This window comes from Heliconius melpomene, chromosome 1 (genome assembly GCF_056956725.1).
Source record: "Heliconius melpomene rosina isolate 202511_hmr_F chromosome 1, ASM5695672v1, whole genome shotgun sequence".
Classification (NCBI taxonomy): domain Eukaryota; kingdom Metazoa; phylum Arthropoda; class Insecta; order Lepidoptera; family Nymphalidae; genus Heliconius; species Heliconius melpomene.
Window position 1 is genome coordinate 11,055,653 of NC_140389.1, and position 20,200 is coordinate 11,075,852.

Consider the following 20,200-nt stretch of genomic DNA (forward strand, 5'->3'; position numbering starts at 1 on the left):
TAGTATATATTCATAAAATATAGTAAGTAATATTCATATACAAAAACCATATATTTATGAAGAAAGTATTATATTAGAACTTTTAAATTTGTTCTGAGTAAAAAATAAATAAATAAAAAAGGATGGGAATAAAGGATAACAAAAAAGAAAAGTACTATTAGTATAATTGTTCTTTAAATAATTTGAATACTTTTTGGACATTTACATAAACATTTAATAATTTACAATGATTATTTATACTGACATGGACATGACACATCATATTCATAGCTAACACTACTCTAGAGCTATCTGCAACTTGAAAATAATAAATTGTAGGTGCTATGAGAATTTATTCTAACAACTAAACCGTTCCGGGGCCTATCGCCCCAAGCGTCGTTTAATACTAAGAGTGTATGCATGATTTGTTACTTTATAAATAATTTAGGACATTTAGACACATCTAAGTGCCGAATACAAAACAATTGTCCACTAAGTAAGGGCATCGAAAAATGCATATTTGGAAAGAAACGTTTCGTTGGAAACAGTTTTATGGCTCAGTCTGTTTCATAGTAGTACATCTGAGAGCCGGCGTCGCGTTGACGCCGACCGCTCACACTTTACGAGAGATATGTCGAAGTATTCTAAAGCAATATAATAGCTATGACTCTAAACACTTACATCTATGTAGACCTCAAATGCAAATACTTCTTTAATTTACATGATATGAATATGTCATTAAACTCTATTACAATAATTAAATATAGCGTACAGTGTACCTAGAGTGAGAATCGGTCGACGGTGTCATAAATAATTACATCTTACTACTTATACTTAATTCGTTTTTTTAATTTAGGAAATTTCTTTTTATAAGGAGATTCGTCGCTAACATTCATATGCGTTACATAGGTACATATGCAGTTACACAAGCGATAACCAACTACGTGTCAACCTACGCACAATCTATAAAGTATGCTCTTTCTTTAAGAATCCCCTCTCCCCTCTCGTTGGAATGTCGCTTAAATCATGCATATCGCACTCCAGTTACATATAATATAATATAAATATAATTAATTTAAGTTCAATATCATATTTTACCTATTCGTTCATTACAGTACTATCATACAATTTTATATACAGTTAAAGATATAGATTTATGAATTTAATTAATTTTTGGGATAATTTATAATAATTTTAGATGTCATAGCACATGAGAGCACACACAGGAGCCCTCCACCGTGCACTATCACAGAGTAATGACGTAACCGGGACTCGGTCGAGCCCCGCATTGCCCCAGGCCCGGACTCGTGAATACAAGTTACCTACGTAATACTATGCATAATCATAAACCGGTACACTTCTACACTCGGCACGAACTATTGCGTGGTCGGTGACGAACAGTCAGTGATCTGTCACGATCGCGGCGTGGAATGTGGAGGCGGCGGCGGGCGGCGCTCACACCGTGAGGCCCTCGGTGCGCGCGGGCGGCGGCAGCGGCGCCAGCGGGTGCGGCAGTGCGTGCGCGTGCGGGTGCGGGTGCGCGTGCGGTGCGGGCGGTGAGCCCTGCGCGCCTCCTGCGCCGCCGTGCGCCGCCAGCGCGCCCGCTCTGTAGTGGTCGCGCTCGCCCTCCTCACGCATCTGCCGGCTGCGCTCGGCTAGCTCGCGGCCGCGCTCCGCCAGCTCGCGCATGGCTGCCTGCCGCTCGTCGCCGCCCTCCAGCGACGGCGGCCGTTCCAGCGGGGATGCGGCGCCCGGCCGGGCGGCGCCGAACGGCCCGAAGCCCAGTAGCCCGGGGAACTTGCCGGCCACGCCGTTCTGCCCGGCGTTCTGTTGTATTACTGATATCTCGTTCAGCTGTTGAAATTATAGCAATTTTAGTATATAGTTTATTCTTGAATGCTAATAATTATTTAAGAATGTTCGTTAGATTAAAAAAATGATCCCTGCCTCTATTGCGTTCATTAAAGTATGTAAATGTTCGGTATAGATTACCTTTTGTTGCATGCCGTTGAGGAAGGGCGCCGGCAGGTAGGGGTAGAAGAGGTCGGGGCGGCGCAGCAGGTCGTGCGGCTCGTGCAGCGGCCGCGGCGGCAGCTCCAGCGACATGCGCCGCCCGCGCCGCGACGCGCCGCCGCTCCACATGTGCGTACCCATGTGAACCTGTTACAATTACGATAAATTAATTTACAATCTTTTTATTAAAATAATTAGTCAATTTTATGTTATATGAAAGCAAAGCACAGGCACTCCTGCTTTATCACTTTTCGCCTAATTTTCAAGACATTGCGTAAAGGAGGCCTTGATTTTAGTATCAAACTGTTTTTTTGTGTAGGTACTGCATAAAAATATTTTTAAGGCTTAATTTTTTGTTAATATAAATTCTGGAGTGTTGGGTGGTATTCGTTCCTACCTCCAGTCTATCAGAACGGAGAAATGAGAATGATTTTTAATTCAGGGGAATCCCAGACTAAGGATTGAACCTACAATTATCGTGTAGGTACACAGTGAGACGCGCAGTCAGTCGTAGCATCTCTCATACAACCATATTTCATAGTAGGTATAGGTAAACACATTTTAGAATTAATAACTTTAAATGTTCTTTTAATTTAAACAAATATAATTGATATCTACTCTTAATTGCCGGAGTTAGCCGGTAATATCTTAGAACATTATATCGACTTTGTAAATATCGTCTACATTCCGATTATAATAAATGTCTTACAGATATATTAGACATTAACGTCTATTTTTAAATCAGATTTTTCCAAAATAGCAACAATTTTATACTAAATTACTAAATAATTAGTGAATATGATTATTACTAGTCGAAAGTGGAATTTACCTTAAGATTCCCTTTAGTAGTAAATGCTTTCTGGCATACCGCACATCGGAACGGCTTGTCGCCGGTATGTGTCCTCATGTGGATCTGTAGCGCTGATGACGAAGAGAAGTTCTTACGGCATACTCCGCATAAGTGTTTAGAGGACTGCACTGGCGGCGGGTGACTTGGGGCCGTGGGGACTGTAATGGAAAATGTTAATTATTGTTTGTTAGCTTCTTAGAGTTTCGTTCCGTTCCGTTTTCTCAAAAGAAAAAGGATCTCTTATAGGATCACTTTGTGGGTTCGATTTTTACTTGAGGAAATGAAATATTTAATATTTTCATTTCTTCGCTGTAGTAACGGCGTTCAATTTCACCAGTCAACATGTAATGCCTCCAGAATTCATCGGAAACTTGGGTACGGAAGTGTCTTACTGAGAACAGAGTGTCTTAACACTGGGTTCCGGGTTCCTCTGCCTACCCTGCTATGTGCATAATACAGGCTAAAGTTAAAAATAAATAGGTAATAATTATCTTTTTAGCGGAAAACATAAACAAAAAATTTTAAAAGATTGAGAGAGCTTTCGCTTTATTTCAAAAAGCTCTCGTACGTTAGTAATATAGAGAGAATTTCTACGTAATATAATTAGACTATGGAAAAATTAAAGATAATTACCGGTAGGCCTTTTCGGTAGCGGCGGCATATCTATCGGTGGTGGGTGTGATATAGGGGTCGGAGGAAGTACAGGTGGCGATCGTTTTAAATCCATTTTGTCGGGCGACGAGCGCCGGTCCGGGCTTGGCTCGCGGCCTTCTTCACTCGGTGGCCCCGTCGGTCCACTCTGACTCTTTTCGAAGCCAGGTGGCATGTCGCGGATCTTATGCGTCAGCATATGCTGCTTCATGTTACCCTGTAGGCGAAAAGGTTCATCGTTTAACTTCAAAGTCAACTAAAATATAAGTACAAAAATAATCAGAAAATTGAATAAAATGCTTATTTCGACAGGCTTATCTATGTAAATACAGAAAATGACAATAAAACTTGTAATTTAAATGAATTGATATCATGTTGGTATTACATGTGTTGTGTAAATGGAAAATTTTACCACATGACATATTGCTTCATGGTCAAGATAAACTATATTTTTTGAAAAATTCAAAAGAATGTAAAAGTATTTTTTTTCTGATAATACCTACGAGTATTACTGACAATTTATGTAAGTATTATAGCCTATTAATGTTCAACTTCGCGTTAAGGCTTATTATTATAATTGCCTTGAGTTTATATTACTGCTTCGTAATGAGATTACTTTTGCGTTTAAGTATATGATATTTAATACTCATTTCAATGGGCGTCCATGCATATAAAATGCTTAATTTTACTTAGTAAGTAGGTATTGAAGAATCTTGTAACTTGTACAAATAAGCATTTATGTTAGGCACTAATCTAGAATATTTTGTAACATTTTGTTTCGAATGTATATACTTATGAATTATGAAATGTATTATTTAAAAGGGAAATAGTAAAAGTGTATATTGTTTAATTTTGCAACTAGAGGAGGTCGAAACAAAAGGTTATATGTAATAGGAATGTGAATAAATAAGAGTTCACGCTCAGGCGTCGCTCTCGCATACCGGATAGACGAAGGCGTTCCAGAGATCCAAAGCAGTGGCGTGCGGCGGGCGGGGTGCGCGCGCGCGCCTACCGCACCGGCAACCGCCGCCACTGCTCTGGAACCACAAATACACGCACATTTACGCACACCCTTACACAGGACAAAAAAATATACATTCAAATAAACATGCGCTACAAATACAAATTATGATAAAGAAACGAATAAATTACATTTATATTGTAATTAATTTGTACTGCGTACGCTTTATATGAATACATTAAAAAACATTAAATATTTGAATAGTTTGAATTATTTACTAAATAAAAAAATCAAGGATCATTATTTCAAAATATCAGTTTTGTGTTTCGATAATGTGTTTACCAGTATTTAGATAATATATTCAATAAATTGTATAATATAATAATAATAATAATATAATAATATAATTTATTCATAAACAAAATTACAAAAAAAAACAATTTATAACGATAATAACCTAATAAATAATAACGAAATAAATGTATAAAAATGATCGGCGAATATTAAAACTAAGTTCTATATTTTACAGTTGTTTATAATAATATTAATAATCAAGTACCTACATAAGTATTTTTTTTAATTGAATTCCTTAACGTTACTTTAAAATGCTAAAGTATTGTTAGGAGCTAAAAACAAAAAAAATGGAAGACTTCCAAGCATGAATTAATGTTTAAAATATTTGAATACAGTAGATAGTTTGTACCTAGTATTAGAGTTTAGCGGCTACGGCTAGCGCGTGAACTTTAGGTACGTGTACCGACGCCGGAGACTCATTGTAATTTTAAATGTTCTTGTAAGGCTCTACTTGATAAGACCGCGATTGTTTCTGATATGCGCTGCAAATTATTTGCGAAACATTTGTTGCTGTTCAAAATGAATTATTAATTTTTTCAAAAGATTTTACTTTTATTAAAAAAATATTACTTTTTCATATTTTAGAATCTAGTTGGTATTCTAATATAAAATGAATATAATGTCACTCTGATATAGGATATCCGGCACTCTGGTACATATCTGGCTATAACAGATTTTCATTGAGAAGAGATGTGGATAGAACGGAACGGAAATAAGAATTTAATTTTTTTAGCATTACGTCATTTAAAAAAAACGATAGCTATTGTGATATCAGCGTTTAATGTTTTTAGTGATTTAGACGTATTGCTAATAAATGACAAAGGCGAAATGGCTGGAATTGTATATTCTCAAGACTTCCGAATTATGAAAAATTTCAAGAAGTTTACAATACTATTGCTTAATATTAACACCATTAATATATCAAATAAGTAGATATTTAACAGTTAATACAATGTTTTATTATATTATTTATTATATTATTATTAATAATATTAAGTATGTAAGGTCACCGATAATCACCATAGTACGAATGAGCCAACCAAAGGTGAAAAATTTTTATTTCAACATTTATATTATGGATATTGTGGGATGATATGTCACTTTCAGTGCTCCTCATAATGTATTTTAAGATATACCTATACAAAATAGTACAAAGATAGATATAACATAGAATAGATATAGTATAGGAATAGATATAATATATAAGATGTGGTAAGTTTATTAATGTTATTTATCTTTTATCTATTTTTTTGTTGTTTTTTTTTTTTGTGTTATGTATGTATGGTTAAATTATAAGGGTTGGTATAGTAGTTTAAATTAATGTAGTAAAGTAAAGAGCGCTTCTTGCCTACAAACTCACGAGTTTGGCAAGAGATTTTGTATATATTAAGATTGTAAAATAAATAAATAATTAATTAAAAAAAAAAAAATAGCTATGTGAGAAAACACTCCGTTGTATAAATCGAGCATAAATTCCCTAGACAGCGAGTAGGGGAATGTTTACCTACGTATATTTCAAGATATTATATTTCCTAGCCTGGACGATAAATACAAATATTCAAAGACTGTGATAATCGGTTAATATTTAGCCTGAGTTGATCTTATATAAAATATAATACGGATCAAAAAAAAACTAAACAACAAGTTGTAATGAAACATTTAAAATAGATATCTGGCGATAATGAGGTGGCAGTAGGAATGTAGCTCCTAAACATGATATGCAGAAAATGGGGAAAGTTATAGTGTCTATAACGAAAGCGTATTCGTTGTAAACGTGGTATCAATAAAGGCTCACTACCAAATGTATACCTACAGGAATAACAAAAATAGTTAAATTATTTTGTAGATATGTGTTAATAGAATTATAGAAGGTATGTAAATGATCAAACGTTAAAGACGAAATAGTATTGGATTTTTTTTGTAAGTTTAATATTCCGCATTTATAAATAGGTACATTAAAAACTACTATCATTGTATAACTCCAAATAAAAAATGTTGGTAAATTTTTCGTTGTTTTTAAACACTTACAAATTAAGTTTACATTTAATTAACATGTACTAGTAAAGAAAATCAGAGATAGTCTGTTATTTATAATATAATATTTAATAAAAGTAGGTTATAAACATGTTAGGTACAATAGTTATCGCTCTATAACGGCTGCAAGCGTGCCTGGTTTCTATTTTATTGTTGCTTAATTGGAAATGATACTTATAAATTAAATTGCCTTGTGAAGGGGCAAAAAACAGATGAGTACGAAGGAATTTCTATTGAATATAACGATGAAATTGATTCGGTAAAGTGGGTACGTGTCTAAAATTAAATCATAGATTACTATAACTAGATTACATTTAAAATACTAACACGTATCCTGGTACCATACTTATGCACGTTTATAATTCAAAATGTCATTATTCTTTCTCTATATGAAATATAATTAGTTGCTAATAGTTGGCTTGAGATAGATAATTATTATATTATTTCATTTCAGTTCATATACTTGGTATACATACATCGATAAATGTTTTTTTAAAATGATAAAAGTTTAGATTTTTTCTAATTTAAAGATATTTTAAAAGTAAGCCAGTACAATTTATTTCTTCTTTAAACTTGATTGCTGTCAAAGCTGTGTGTAATAGACCATTTAAATATTGCCGGCGCCGTCATAAATAACCTATATTTTATTGATAAGAGCTCTGCACGGTCACTTTCAGAAACTTACGAAAAATGTTATTTTCTTAAGCATAAATAATCTTTTTATGACGAGAAGCGTAGGTAAAGGCTCAAGGATTTATAAGTAATAAATATTTTACGACATCAATTAATATTCTGATCGTTTTCCGTGACGTCGTTTTTATGAGTTATCATTTCTGTGGCGGCGATGGACCGCGGTCCGCGACGCGAACAGCTCTACATGCTTGAAATATTGGCCGAACTGATTATAAAACTTGAATCAAACCATAAAGATAAGAAATATTCTTTAAAAACCTTTGTGTATTGTATAAAATATTGAATATATTATTTTAAGTAGATTTCAAGTAGCTTTATTATTTATAAGTAGACAGCAGCGTGATTGTTGGCATTTCTTTTATAATACCGCCCGTCGCGTTGCCTAATTTGAAAAGATTTAAAGGTCCAGCTGTCATGCCAGGACATATTCGTTGCAATCGTATCATATAATGGATTTAAAGTTTTTTAATTGGATGGTAATTACTATTCATATAAGGTGGAGGACATAATAAATTTGATAAGTGATAAAAAAATATATTTCAGATAAAAATACTAAGTAATGTATGAATTTAATAATATGTAGATACCTATAAATTATAATATTTCTGCTAGTTTGAAATCTAACCTGCTGCAGTAGTGAATCAGCGAAAGCAACACTCAGTGGGCAGTGAGTAGTTTGTTACCTAAGACTTAAATAGACATTAAAGAAAGTCGTTTAAAGGACTAATCCACCATATAAGGTTTATACAAAGAATATGTATACAGGAGGGACAGAGACAGCAACATGTGCTACAGCTGCGTTGATATTCAGTAAAAAGTATTTAAACCTAGACTGGTAATGATTTCAAAGGAATCAAGAAATTTCTATATGTATATAAGTATAACTATCTGGTATTTAAAGTAATATAGATATCAGTATTTTATTAGTATATTCTAAGGTAATGTAAAGTTTGCAGGTAATGCCTAAGTTGAATTGGGCCTCAGATGTAGAGACAGACAACGGCTAAACTAATGTGAACAAGAGACGTCGACGGGGACTTGTAATTACTGCTTGCAAAATTAATGCACAGAAACTTAGATGAAATGAAACCAGAGCATAATGTACTTTAGCTTACGAGCAACTTGCTCTTCGACGTCTAAAGGAAACTTGCGAGTGCCGTGTTAAACTGGAGTAGGTAGTTATCTAAGTATTTTACAGAATTTTTTAGTGTAGGTATATTTTTAGAATCGATTAATGAACCTAATCATGTTAATAAATATTTCTTCCATCATAGTAAAAGTTACATCTTTTATAGCAAATGGTACAAGTCGCTGTCTACGTAATATAAAAGTTATTAGATTGTCTTAAAAACGAAAACAATCAATTGAAACAATTGTTTGGAAAATAACTGGTACACACATTTATCTTATACGGACATTATATAGGTAAATTACAGAAAAAAGAAATAAAATATTTGCTAACCTTGGTGGAGAAGCCTCTATCACAGACGGTGCACTTGAATGGACGTTCCTTGGTGTGGCTGCGGTAGTGTATCTCCAGGGCGGAGTTACATGCGAAGGTCTTGTAGCAGATGGTACAGGTCGTGTTGCCGCGCACTGCACAAATAAATCGAATGTTCATTGACACTATAAAAGTCCGAAAACAAGTATTTCATATATTTACGGCTATATCTTCAATGTTTAGGTAAATTCCAGGGGATAATTATTGTAATATATAATGTAGCGCCCGGTTCAAGGGATATTATTAAGTAATGAAACATTAGGATAATACGAAGGAGCGGAACTGCGGACGACCGGGGCGGACGTTATATAAGGTCCCGCTATCGCATACCTGCGGGCGGGAACGCGAGTCCGAGCGGGCTGAAGGGTGATCCACCGAGAGCGCCGAGCGCGGCGAGAGGCGTGGGCGGCGAAGGCAGCGGCGAGTGCAGAGGCAGCCGCGGCGGCGTCGACAGCACCGACGCGGACGGCGACGGCGGCGAGGCCCGCGCGCTGCGCCCGCTCTCCGAACCTGTCGCCGATGGGAGGGAAGCCGTTGTGGTGATGGTTTTTACTTCGCATTCGGACGCCGAGGCGCAGACGGAGAGCGGCGAAGTTCGACGATCTTTAAGATCTGTGTCGTCGTCGAACTCCCGTGAAGCGGGCTCGCTCTCGTCCCGGCCGCTCTCATCGTCGGTCTCGCGGGAGTCCGCCCTTCGGTCGCCGGGAGTGGAAGGGGTAGGAAATATCGATGGTGGAATGGAAAGGTATGGATTAAATTCAGATATTTCGGAGCCACTACTGAGCTGAAAATTGCTCGATTCAGTGTCTTGGGTTTGTTCAAAAGGGACAATACATCTTTCGCCTGTATGAAGGCGAATATGTTGATGTAAAATATTTGGATCAGTAAACTTCTTATGACAAACGGGACATTGATGCAACAACTGAGAAGGGGGTTTGATACGATGTACGCCCATATGTGTTTTTAGATTGCCTTTCGTTGTAAACGCACGACCACACAATTTACATCGAAACGGACGTTCACCTGTATGTGTGCGATAGTGCATCTGTAAAGCACTTTTACAGGATAAGATGCGATGACATACAATACATTCATTGGGATCTGTAACTTTATTTTCTATATTATCAACTAATTGTTGCAACTTCGCAGTTTCAGAAGTTTTTGTAATTTCAATAAGGCTTTCCCAGGAATTGTCATTGCTTCCAGGGCGTGGTAGCAGTGAATTATAATATACTGGATTGCGAGTTATATCAGAATCTATTGTGTTATTAAGATTAGTTTGGAACGGTGTAAGACACCCAGAAGATACACTACTCGGTGGGGAATGAGGAAATAATGGGAAAGAAGGAAAAGTACGAAGTCCCGTTGCTATTGAAATTGGTCCAGATATCGATGAATTCTTACTTGATAAATTTTCCGGTTGGTCTGGATCAGGCTTCACATGAGGACTTTCTCTGCCAATTTGGTCTTCATTGCTGTATTTTGAGTCCATGCTGCAATCGTCATATGGAGATGTTGACGGATATCTATCTTGCTCTGTATGTTGCTCAACATCGTTTTCTTCAGGTTCTCGTTTTGGTGATATATGATCTGTCTCTTCGAAACTAGAGTCACGCTGACTTTCTTCATCTTGTGGTTCAGATTTAAACATATCAGATGCGGGTCGAGGAGGGCTTGGTATAGAGGGTTTGCTAAGATCAGCTGGAACATCTTGCTCTTCCCGCATACTACCGAACAGCGGGTGGTGTGGAAGTGGTTTATCCCCAAGAGGACGAGGTGGCAGTAAATCATGGTGGGGTGGCCTGTATAATGGCAAGCTTGGCGGAAAAGGAGCTGGTGCACCCGGTTGAAACTGGAGTGGGTGGGGTGGCATACCAGGAATTGGCCCTGGTGACAGTTGAGCCAATAGTGGTGGATGGTACTTATCCAAATGTTCTGGTACGGGATTTGGATTCATTTTGACGTGTGGAAACTTTGCAGTATGTCTTTGGAAATGAACCTTAAGATTTCCTTTGGTTGTGAATCGGGAGCCACATACGTTACATTTAAATGGTCTTTCACCTGTGTGAGAACGAATGTGAATTTGAAGAGCAGAATCACTTCCGAAAACTTTTCCGCAGTATCTGCATCGATGCTTGAAGAAAGGTTCGTTGCGTCCACCACTTTTTCCGTCATATGGAGACATTTTTCCAGATTTTCGAAATGCGAGTTCATCAGCAAGGTTGTTTGCAAGAAGCCCTTGTGACGCGTTATCCAGTACTTCTTGAGCTCGTTTCTGAAGCATTTCTAGTGTATTTGGTTCATTTAGGGATGGCGGAGGATCATTGTTTGTAATAATTGAAGATGCTAATGAGGAAGAAATAGAGCTATAAGGTGGATGACTCATCATAGGTGGTGAAGATGTTGGAAGCTTCGGAATAGAAATAGGTTCTGTTTTAGGTGTAAGATGTGAATGGGTTGATGGCAAGCTTTGGCTAGTGGGAGGAGCGGATTCAGCAGGAGTAGGCTCCCGTGGCGGCCGAGGCGGTGATGGCGATCGAACTGGCGACGTTGGCGCATTTTGTTCCGGCTCACTTGGCGGCGGACTTGCATGTTGATCTTCTTTCCGTCTCGTTAAAGATAATTGATTTTGTAGTTGACGTATTAATTGCAATTGAAACACTTGCTGATGTTGTAAAGTAAATAAAGTGCTTTGTAAAACGGCAAGTTCATGTAAAGCAGCTTCGTTGTTTGCATTATTTGCCATTGCAGTAGCGGCAAACTGTGCTACGGCAACTTTGGTATTCTGTAGAGCTTCAAGAGTTACATGACCCGCCACAGGAAAAGGAAGACCTACGGGGGGCACATCGGCTTCAGGTACTTCTGCTTCACCATCGTCAAGGCTATTATTATTTTCAGCATCCTGTCGATGCCTTCTTACTTGTTCTAATCGTTTATTAGGCCCATCCATTTCTTCATCTCCAGACACTACCATATCCTCAGGATCTGAGTGCATCCTTTCCTCACCCATTTGCATGGCTTTTTCATCGCACAAACGCTTGTGGTATATAAAATCATGAAGATGTTCAAATTGTTCCTGGCAACGAGGACACATATGTGTCTCTGGTCGTTCTCTGATTTCATTGTTAATGTCTTCTTCTGAGCAGGATCCGGAACTATCACCTAGAACAATAAAAAAGTAAGTTAGAAAAGGTTTATTTTAGTATACCTATTTATTTTAATTTGATAGTACAGTAAAAACATTTTAAGATTTTATTATGATTTAGCTATATTTTTTTAAAGTATTTATATTTGGCTTAATATGTTCTCTTGTATGTATATTGCAACTGTATATTATTTAATTATTAATTTGTACTGCTAAATCTACAAACATTTTACATATCCATGTAATTATGACATTTAAAATACCTGCTTTTAATACAAAATCTCATAAATATCATAAGTTGACATGATTTTTACGATTTATGATACTTTAATTAATGAATTCAAAACATTATCTTGATATAATGTAAAAATGAAATGTTTAGGTTTAATCAAAAATGTCATATAATTATTAAACCTGTTTGAAATCAAAACCTTTAAGTAATTTTCGTGTGGGTTGTCTACTTTGTCTACAGAATTTTAATTTTATACAATAATTAATATACATACATACACACAGAATGTAAAAATAGAAAATAATCAGTATAACCAACGAATATTGTCACATAAACAACGTAGTATGTAGTAATATTGTGTCGTATAAGATACTTGTCGATTTTAAAATTATGTAGGTATATATACTTCGTAATTACTAAGTAAAATTATTATAATTAACTCAACGGAGCGTCTCATTATAGTCATTAAATAATTATTGTTTTTATTTATAAAATTCGTTTATACGAGATAGAGATGAGGAAAGGAAAGGATACTTCTACCGGACAATAGATGTCGCTAACTGTTTATCTAATCCAGTAAATACGTAATGTGTGCTTCTTATTCTACGAGCTTAATCTATTAGATAGTTAAAGAAACTTTTTTATTGTACATTTTCATAAAAACTTTTCTGCCAATTATTAATATTATTTATATTTCGGTTCTTTTTAAATGAAATATATTTAAGAAAAGCTGCCGAAAAGAAGTAAATAGAGATTTCAAAATATTTGTTAAACATAATGAAACTATTTTCTATCTTAATCCTTGATATAGTATGAAGAAGACACTTTAAAATAAAAAAAAAATATATTATTCAATGATTGTATTGTTTTAAATATATTCTTTTGTATAAATTTTGTACAAAAATTACACAATATTTAAAAGTTTAGATGTAAATATTCTTAATATAATATTATTAAATTAAAGTACTTTTATTGCAATATAAATAAAGATGTATCGAAAGTAGTTTGTAGTAGCGTAAAATTAAAATATCTTGGGCAATATTAAAAGATACCGATATTATTTTTAAGACTGGCTTAAAATTCGTATGCACGTTGCGTACTTGCGAAGAAGATCAAAAAAATGTTTTTTTTTTTTAACTTAAAGATTACCTGGGGCGACGATGGAAAGTGACGGAATACAGATCTTTTCGTAACTATACTGCGGTGCCAGAAAACTTTAAATGAAACTAAATATTTTCCCGAATAGATTAAATACATTTATTACAATTACCAAATTTATTTAAATATATCTCTCTATATGAAAATAATAATAAATGATAATTTTAAATTTAAAATAGGATAGGTACCTATGGGTAGGTATAGCGACAAAGTAAAACGTAACTTAAAATAGATATGTATATTCGTACTTATTATTTTTTATTGCGAGGAAAATTAATAATCACTCATAAACAATTGTCAAAAAATAAAAATATATAAGTATTTGAAATTAAATTTTAGAGGTGTCTTACGAACCTAATATTGTAACTCAATGTTTTAGAGTAATGTAGCACTTACAATATTTTATTTATTACGAAGACCAAGTTATATTATTATTGAAGTTTTACATATTAATGTGTTAATTTTATAAGAGTACATTATTTTTTTTCTAACAGCACGAGATCGTATGCGACTTATTTAGCCTCATTACATATTGCTACGTCGATAATGTAAGCATATATAAATAGTCAAACGAAGGTAAGATATGCCTTAGATGCGTAATAAAAAAATATATCTTTTTTATGCATTGCGAATAGCTTTTACGTTGTGTTTATAGAGTAATAATCATATTAATCTACTAGATAAAAATATATTGATTAAATTTTTTTTTTGTTTTAGTTTAATGCGGGATAAGCGGGGAAGCGGGATATAGTCCCGCACATAGCAGGATAAGCAGAGAGAATCTGGGAACCTAGTGAAGATACTCGGTCGACTTCTGGAGGCAATGCGTGTTGAGTGACGGAACTCAACGTAAATATTTTCATTTCCTCCAAAGCGAGGAAATGAAAATATTAAATATTTCATTTCCTCGAGTGGGAATCGAACACACAACCTGTCACGTTTAGAGTCATGCACTTTTGCCTCTGCGTCACGGCTGGTGTCAAATAATTTTGGTGAGTTTCAATGAGTTTTGGTGTACTAAGTAATTCTTTTCAATTGTCTTTCTATTTCATTTGTTCTAAAATAAAAACTATTAATAAACGTGTTAAATGAAAATCTTTTAGTTCGCTTTGTATTCCATTGCTGATATAATACAATTTCTTCAGTCTCATTGTAGATATTTTTGGTAGTAGTGACTCTACTTTTGTTTTAGCTACAGTAAAAGCTTTATCAACAATTTAATATTTTCTTTTTCGCTCTGATGTCGAGGAAAAGCACGGTGTTGAGTTCCGCCACTCAACACGCAATGCCTCTAGAATTCAGCGAAAAATGGGAAACGGAGTGTCTTAACACTAGATTCCCTCTGTCTAAGTAACGCTAAAAAACGCTTTATTAAGTTTAACGAAATTTAAATGTCGTATGAAATGAATATTTATCTTTATTACGACAGCAATGAGTAGGTACCCAGTTAACCACACTTGCATATCTTAACCAATTTAAACGTACCTTTTATAGTGTTGTAGGATTTTATGCAAAAAAGTAGTAAACTAGTCTTATGTAAATAATTAGTAGGTCTATTAGACTCATTTTTTATGGATATTATTCTATATAACGTGTAAATATGCTTAAAAAACTTAAATGAGGATAATTTAAATTAAGTTACTTTAAGTATTTTATGCATCTTTAGGTTTATTCTAAAACCAGCTTCACGCTGTATCCCGCATACAGCAGGGTAGGCAGAGGGGATCTAGTGTTAGAACACTCCGTTTCCTACTATCCGCCGAATTTTTTGAAGCATCCACCACAAGTAATTATCAAAATAGTTTAGTATTATATGATGATTAAAAATAATCCTAACGTGTTAAAAAAAAGCTATTTTTATTAGATATTTAAGCTTTTTCATGAATACTGTATACTTTTGCTATTATTTGTATGGAAATATGTATCTACATAAATCTCGAAATAAATTAATTATTGTAAAGTCCACAGTCGTTAGTGATAGAGCTTATTATAGATATAGGTATTTATTTTTTCTAATAATGGTATTAGTTATTATTTAAAAGAATTAATATCAGAATTATGAGCGTTAATTGAGCTTAATATTGAGCTTTTATAATATGGAACGTTCTTTTAAACTTAAATATAGAAACACAGTGTGAAATTATTAATATGCATACCTAGTTAATTGTGGAGATGTAAAATAAAATAATCCATATATATGTATATATAATAATTATAATCAAATCCTTTTGTTACTAATTATTATGGACTTTAGATATTTATAAATAAATTGTAAAAATAGTAAGGTGTTAAATTAAATACCCGATAACCAAGCGATGGCGGTTTTATAATATAAATAGTACGCAGTGCATATACCTGAAATTATTAAACACATGTAGACGACCGCAGGGTAAGCCACCTTTGACATAAAAATAGCTGGTGCAACACTTTTTACAATTCGTCGCTATATATGTAAAAATTTGGCATTTTAAAATTAATTATTCAATATATATGAAACGTTTTTAACTATTCAAAATACTACCAACTACGTAAAATTATTTACATTTTAATGAAGTAGGTATGTCAAATATACACGTGAAAAATTAGTTATTTATAAATTTTTTATATCATTTAAATATACTGATTATTGTTACTTTTTTCCCGAATCACGCTGTATTCCGGGTGTAGCGGGGTAGGCAGAGGGAGGCCTAGTGCTAAAACACTCCGCTTCCCATTTTCCTCCAAATTCAAAAGGCATTACGTAATAAGTGGCGGAACTGGACGCCGCGCTTTGCCTCGACACCAGAGCAAATGATGATTATTACTTCACACATTTTTCTATATATTAAAAATAATGTGCTCAGAGCACTATTTTATTAATATTAAGGCATAAATATTACAGGCATATAATCGATAAGGTACACAGGTATTACACATCTGCTAGTAGTGTACCTATGTCAGCACTCGTTTTAAATGTAGGTAGGTACATATTATTGCGATATCAGAATTAAAGAGTTGTCATTAAAGTTTAATTAATAAGTGTCCAAGATATTTACTTCAAAGCTTAATCAAACAAAATTTATTAATAGGTGAATATATCATTATAGTTCAAGTTACTATTGCTTTTCGTATAGGTGTTGTATCAAAAAATAATATTGCTTAAGAAAAAAAATTCAAAGCTATAATTACAATCAGTTGTAAAATAATATGAATAAACATTATTATTTATTTTTTTATTTGCATTTTTAATAATTTGTTTTCTTCGATTTGTTGTTCAGAATTATAATTAGCTTTTAATTGCATTTTATTATTAAATATACAAATATTTTTTTAATTTGGATTATAATAATCCATTCGAAATATAGATTGCTTTATTACCTCATTATTTACTATACATAAGTATAGCAGTATCAATATAGCCAAATTTAGAATACTATCTTATTTCATCATCAAACTGTTTCTTAAAACGCAAGTAAATTTTATGTTCCTATTTCATTTTAAATATAGCGTCCAAATTAATTAAAGCGAACGTTAACAGTTAACTACTGTAGTCTTTGATCTATTTGTAGTTATTTCAATATTATTTTACTATTAGTTAGTTAAATAAACTCGAATCTTTATAGTAAATGAAATAAAGTTTATTTAGATAATTAAATGCTTGTTTAATAAATGTTAGAATTATATTTTTTACTATCTTATATGGGCGTCATATTATTGTAAAATTCATGTTACCTATTACCAAGTAAGTATATTATATTCAATGTGACTGAAATCTATTTAACCTTTGATATTGGGGCATCACTAATCATCTATTGTTATAATTCATATGTACGCAGGTATAAAAATATAAGTATCACTTTTATGTTTATTTAAACATTTTAATTAACATTTTTTAAAAGTTATTTGTATAATATATTAAATTAATGTTATACTAATTTACACTTTTTTTTTGGCAATGTGAATTAATATTTTTGTTATGTGTACGTAAAGTACTTATTTATTGTGTTATTTGTTGTTCAGAATGGACATTCTATTATTCTACGTACAAATATCATAATTTATTGTTAGTAGATAGATATACTTAAAAATATATGAATTCTTGTTATCGCAGGGATGATCTAAAAGTGTAAGAAAATGCAAACGGGGTAATCATCGAGTCATATTCCTGCCTACCGCGAGAATATAAAAACCACACAATATGGCAATATCACTGCTCATTTAGCTTAATTCAGTAGTGAGTTATTTAAATATTGTAAATAATGAACTTATTAAACATTTCCATGATGAATAAGTCCACCAGCATAAATTCTCTTATCACAGTTCCTACTTTCACCGTCCACATGAATACCGTAACATAATTCTCTATCTTTATATGATATTGCAGGTATATGTAACCGAAAACATTTTCGATGTCACATTTGAAAGTAAAATTTTTAAATTTACGATAATAAAATGCCCTTTTCTACTCGTATTGCACCATACGGTATGTTTACATTGAAATGCTAGCGAAAAGTGAACACCGACACAAAACATTCATAATAATCCGGGATAATCTTGCGGTAAGGGCTTAAACGACTCATTTGTAGCGAGATACCGGTGCGGTTAATACTTAGTTTGTAAGAAGCAGGATTAGAACTTTGTGTTTATCGCAATTTGGCGTCGAGCTTTGTTAGGCGAGCGCGGCCGCGTCAAAGACGGCAGCCCGGTACGCTCGTCCGCGTCGGACCTCGTTTACTCGGAAGATATAAAAAAATATTGCATTTGTATTGAGCCTTTACCATAACTGGTAATATGAACCATTTAACAAATGATATTTTAAATTGATATATATGTGTCAATAATGTCGTATAAAAAGTTGCATAAAATTTAAAAAGTAGAGTCATTCTATTATAAAATTGTAGTCTAGTAAAAATGTAAAAATTAAATGTTATAAGTGGATAATTATTTGTAGCGGAAAATCAATCGTTCTTGATTTTTTAAATATTTATTTTAGCTAATAGTTGATATTATTTAAAATGAGCCACTATTATTAGACGTGTGTGTGTTTAAAATGTTTGGAAAGTTTATTATTAATATCATTAGCTATATAATATGATACACATATAACACTTTAATGATAATTTATTATTATTCATCATTAATTCTTCTATATTTCATTTTAATACGAAATAGAACCGGCTCTTGATCAAATTCTAAAACAATATTTTATGACAAACAAACACACAGATCGTCCATATATATTTAACAAAGAATATGATTAGGCAGCATGTTTCAACTATTTATAGATAACATTTTTCTATATTATTTATACCTATGGCGGTCGTAAACCAGTGTAGCGCTCATATTAATAAACTTTGACGGCCTGTCACTCTACTAATATAGAGCCACTTAAAGCTTTTATCAGAGTGTGTTACTTAATCGCCGTTTACCACAATCTGGCCTTTATTTTTGTATACAATAAGTTTAATTTGAAATGTTTATGATAATTACACTCATGTATGTAAGACAGCAAAAGTTGAAATCAGACTTAAGTAAATAACAGAATTTTAATGATATGATTAGTATAATATACAATTTCAAATTCATTTTTTTATAGTAAAAAATGCTTGGAAATATTTAATGTTGTTATCTTTGAAGGGAAAGACCTCGAAGCCATTTAATCATCCTCAATATTTGAAGGTTGAAAGAATATATTAGCTACATGCATAATTAATTGTTAGGAATTCCAATGTTAAGTGCACTTTTATGTTTATTAACAATTAAACATGGAAAGAAGTTAATCAACTATATAAATTTATAGCCTTCATTTTTAAGCTTGATAGTAGGTAATTATGTAAAATGGACTCAGATTCAACCACAAGTTTAATGGTATATCTATATATTAAGTATGGCGCTGTGGAAGTGAATAACGCTTTATCATGAAAGATTTCAACTAAAATTCATAAAAATATTTACTGAAGTTAAGGAAAAAAATAATAATAACTTATGTAGAGCTTTTCAGAGCTTTAATTTTTTACTAATTTTGTATGAACTGGACCTTTAAAAACATTTCAATAGATTAAAGATTTCTAGCAAAAAGCTGTCCGTATAGGTAAAACGTTAAAAACTGTGCAAATGTGTTTGTTTAGTTCATAACGTAATATTTTTAAAGTTGAATTACAAAAGTTATTACTTGCCCATACTTGTAAGCTCACTAAGCCTACCTACCGCACTTTTCCACATAAAACTCAGTCGTGTCGAGTTTCACTGCACTTTTTACTCACCACCTCGGGAGCGCTCAAAATGCTCACTTTACTCATGAGATACTACTTTAATATGGCTTATTAACTTATTTCTCAAAGAATATTTCGCGTCCAGCAAGATTCCGAACACGCTACTATCACAGGTGGTAAGGGGTATAATTTCACATATCGCAAACATCATGATGTGATGATGTGTAACGTGCTGTAGAGGGTGTCGTACCGATGGAGACGCGGCGCACGCAGGCGGGCTTGACGCGCGGCATGGTGGTCGCGCTGGCGGCTCAGGGCCGGCGCATGGACGCTGGCGGAGGCACTCGCGCGGGGCTGTACTCGGTCGCGGACGCAGTCGGAGTCGGAGTGCGGGCGGCCGCTCCTCTCGCCATGTGAAGCGGGACTGAGCGCGAGGCG

General features: G+C 33.8%; 1 protein-coding gene across 4 annotated transcripts; it reads right to left on the reverse strand.

Annotated features, from left to right (window-relative positions):
* Positions 1 to 147: 147 nt before the first annotated feature.
* LOC146541399 (sal-like protein 1) lies at positions 148 to 20,194 on the reverse strand. 4 transcript variants are annotated; one of them, XM_085185097.1, is made up of 9 exons: positions 20,013 to 20,193; positions 10,441 to 12,198; positions 9,367 to 9,546; positions 8,998 to 9,131; positions 4,435 to 4,530; positions 3,476 to 3,710; positions 2,822 to 3,000; positions 1,972 to 2,139; positions 148 to 1,833 (listed from the first exon to the last, which is right to left on the reverse strand). In XM_085185097.1, exons 1-9 carry the CDS (start codon positions 20,053 to 20,055, stop codon positions 1,435 to 1,437), a joined length of 3,192 nt encoding a protein of 1,063 aa, XP_085041223.1. In that variant the 5' UTR covers positions 20,056 to 20,193; the 3' UTR covers positions 148 to 1,434. The 4 variants fall into 4 exon arrangements, with proteins under 4 accessions (XP_085041223.1, XP_085041213.1, XP_085041241.1 ...); XM_085185087.1 differs by having other exon boundaries at positions 9,367 to 12,198; positions 20,013 to 20,194; XM_085185115.1 differs by lacking the exon at positions 9,367 to 9,546.
* Positions 20,195 to 20,200: the final 6 nt, after the last annotated feature.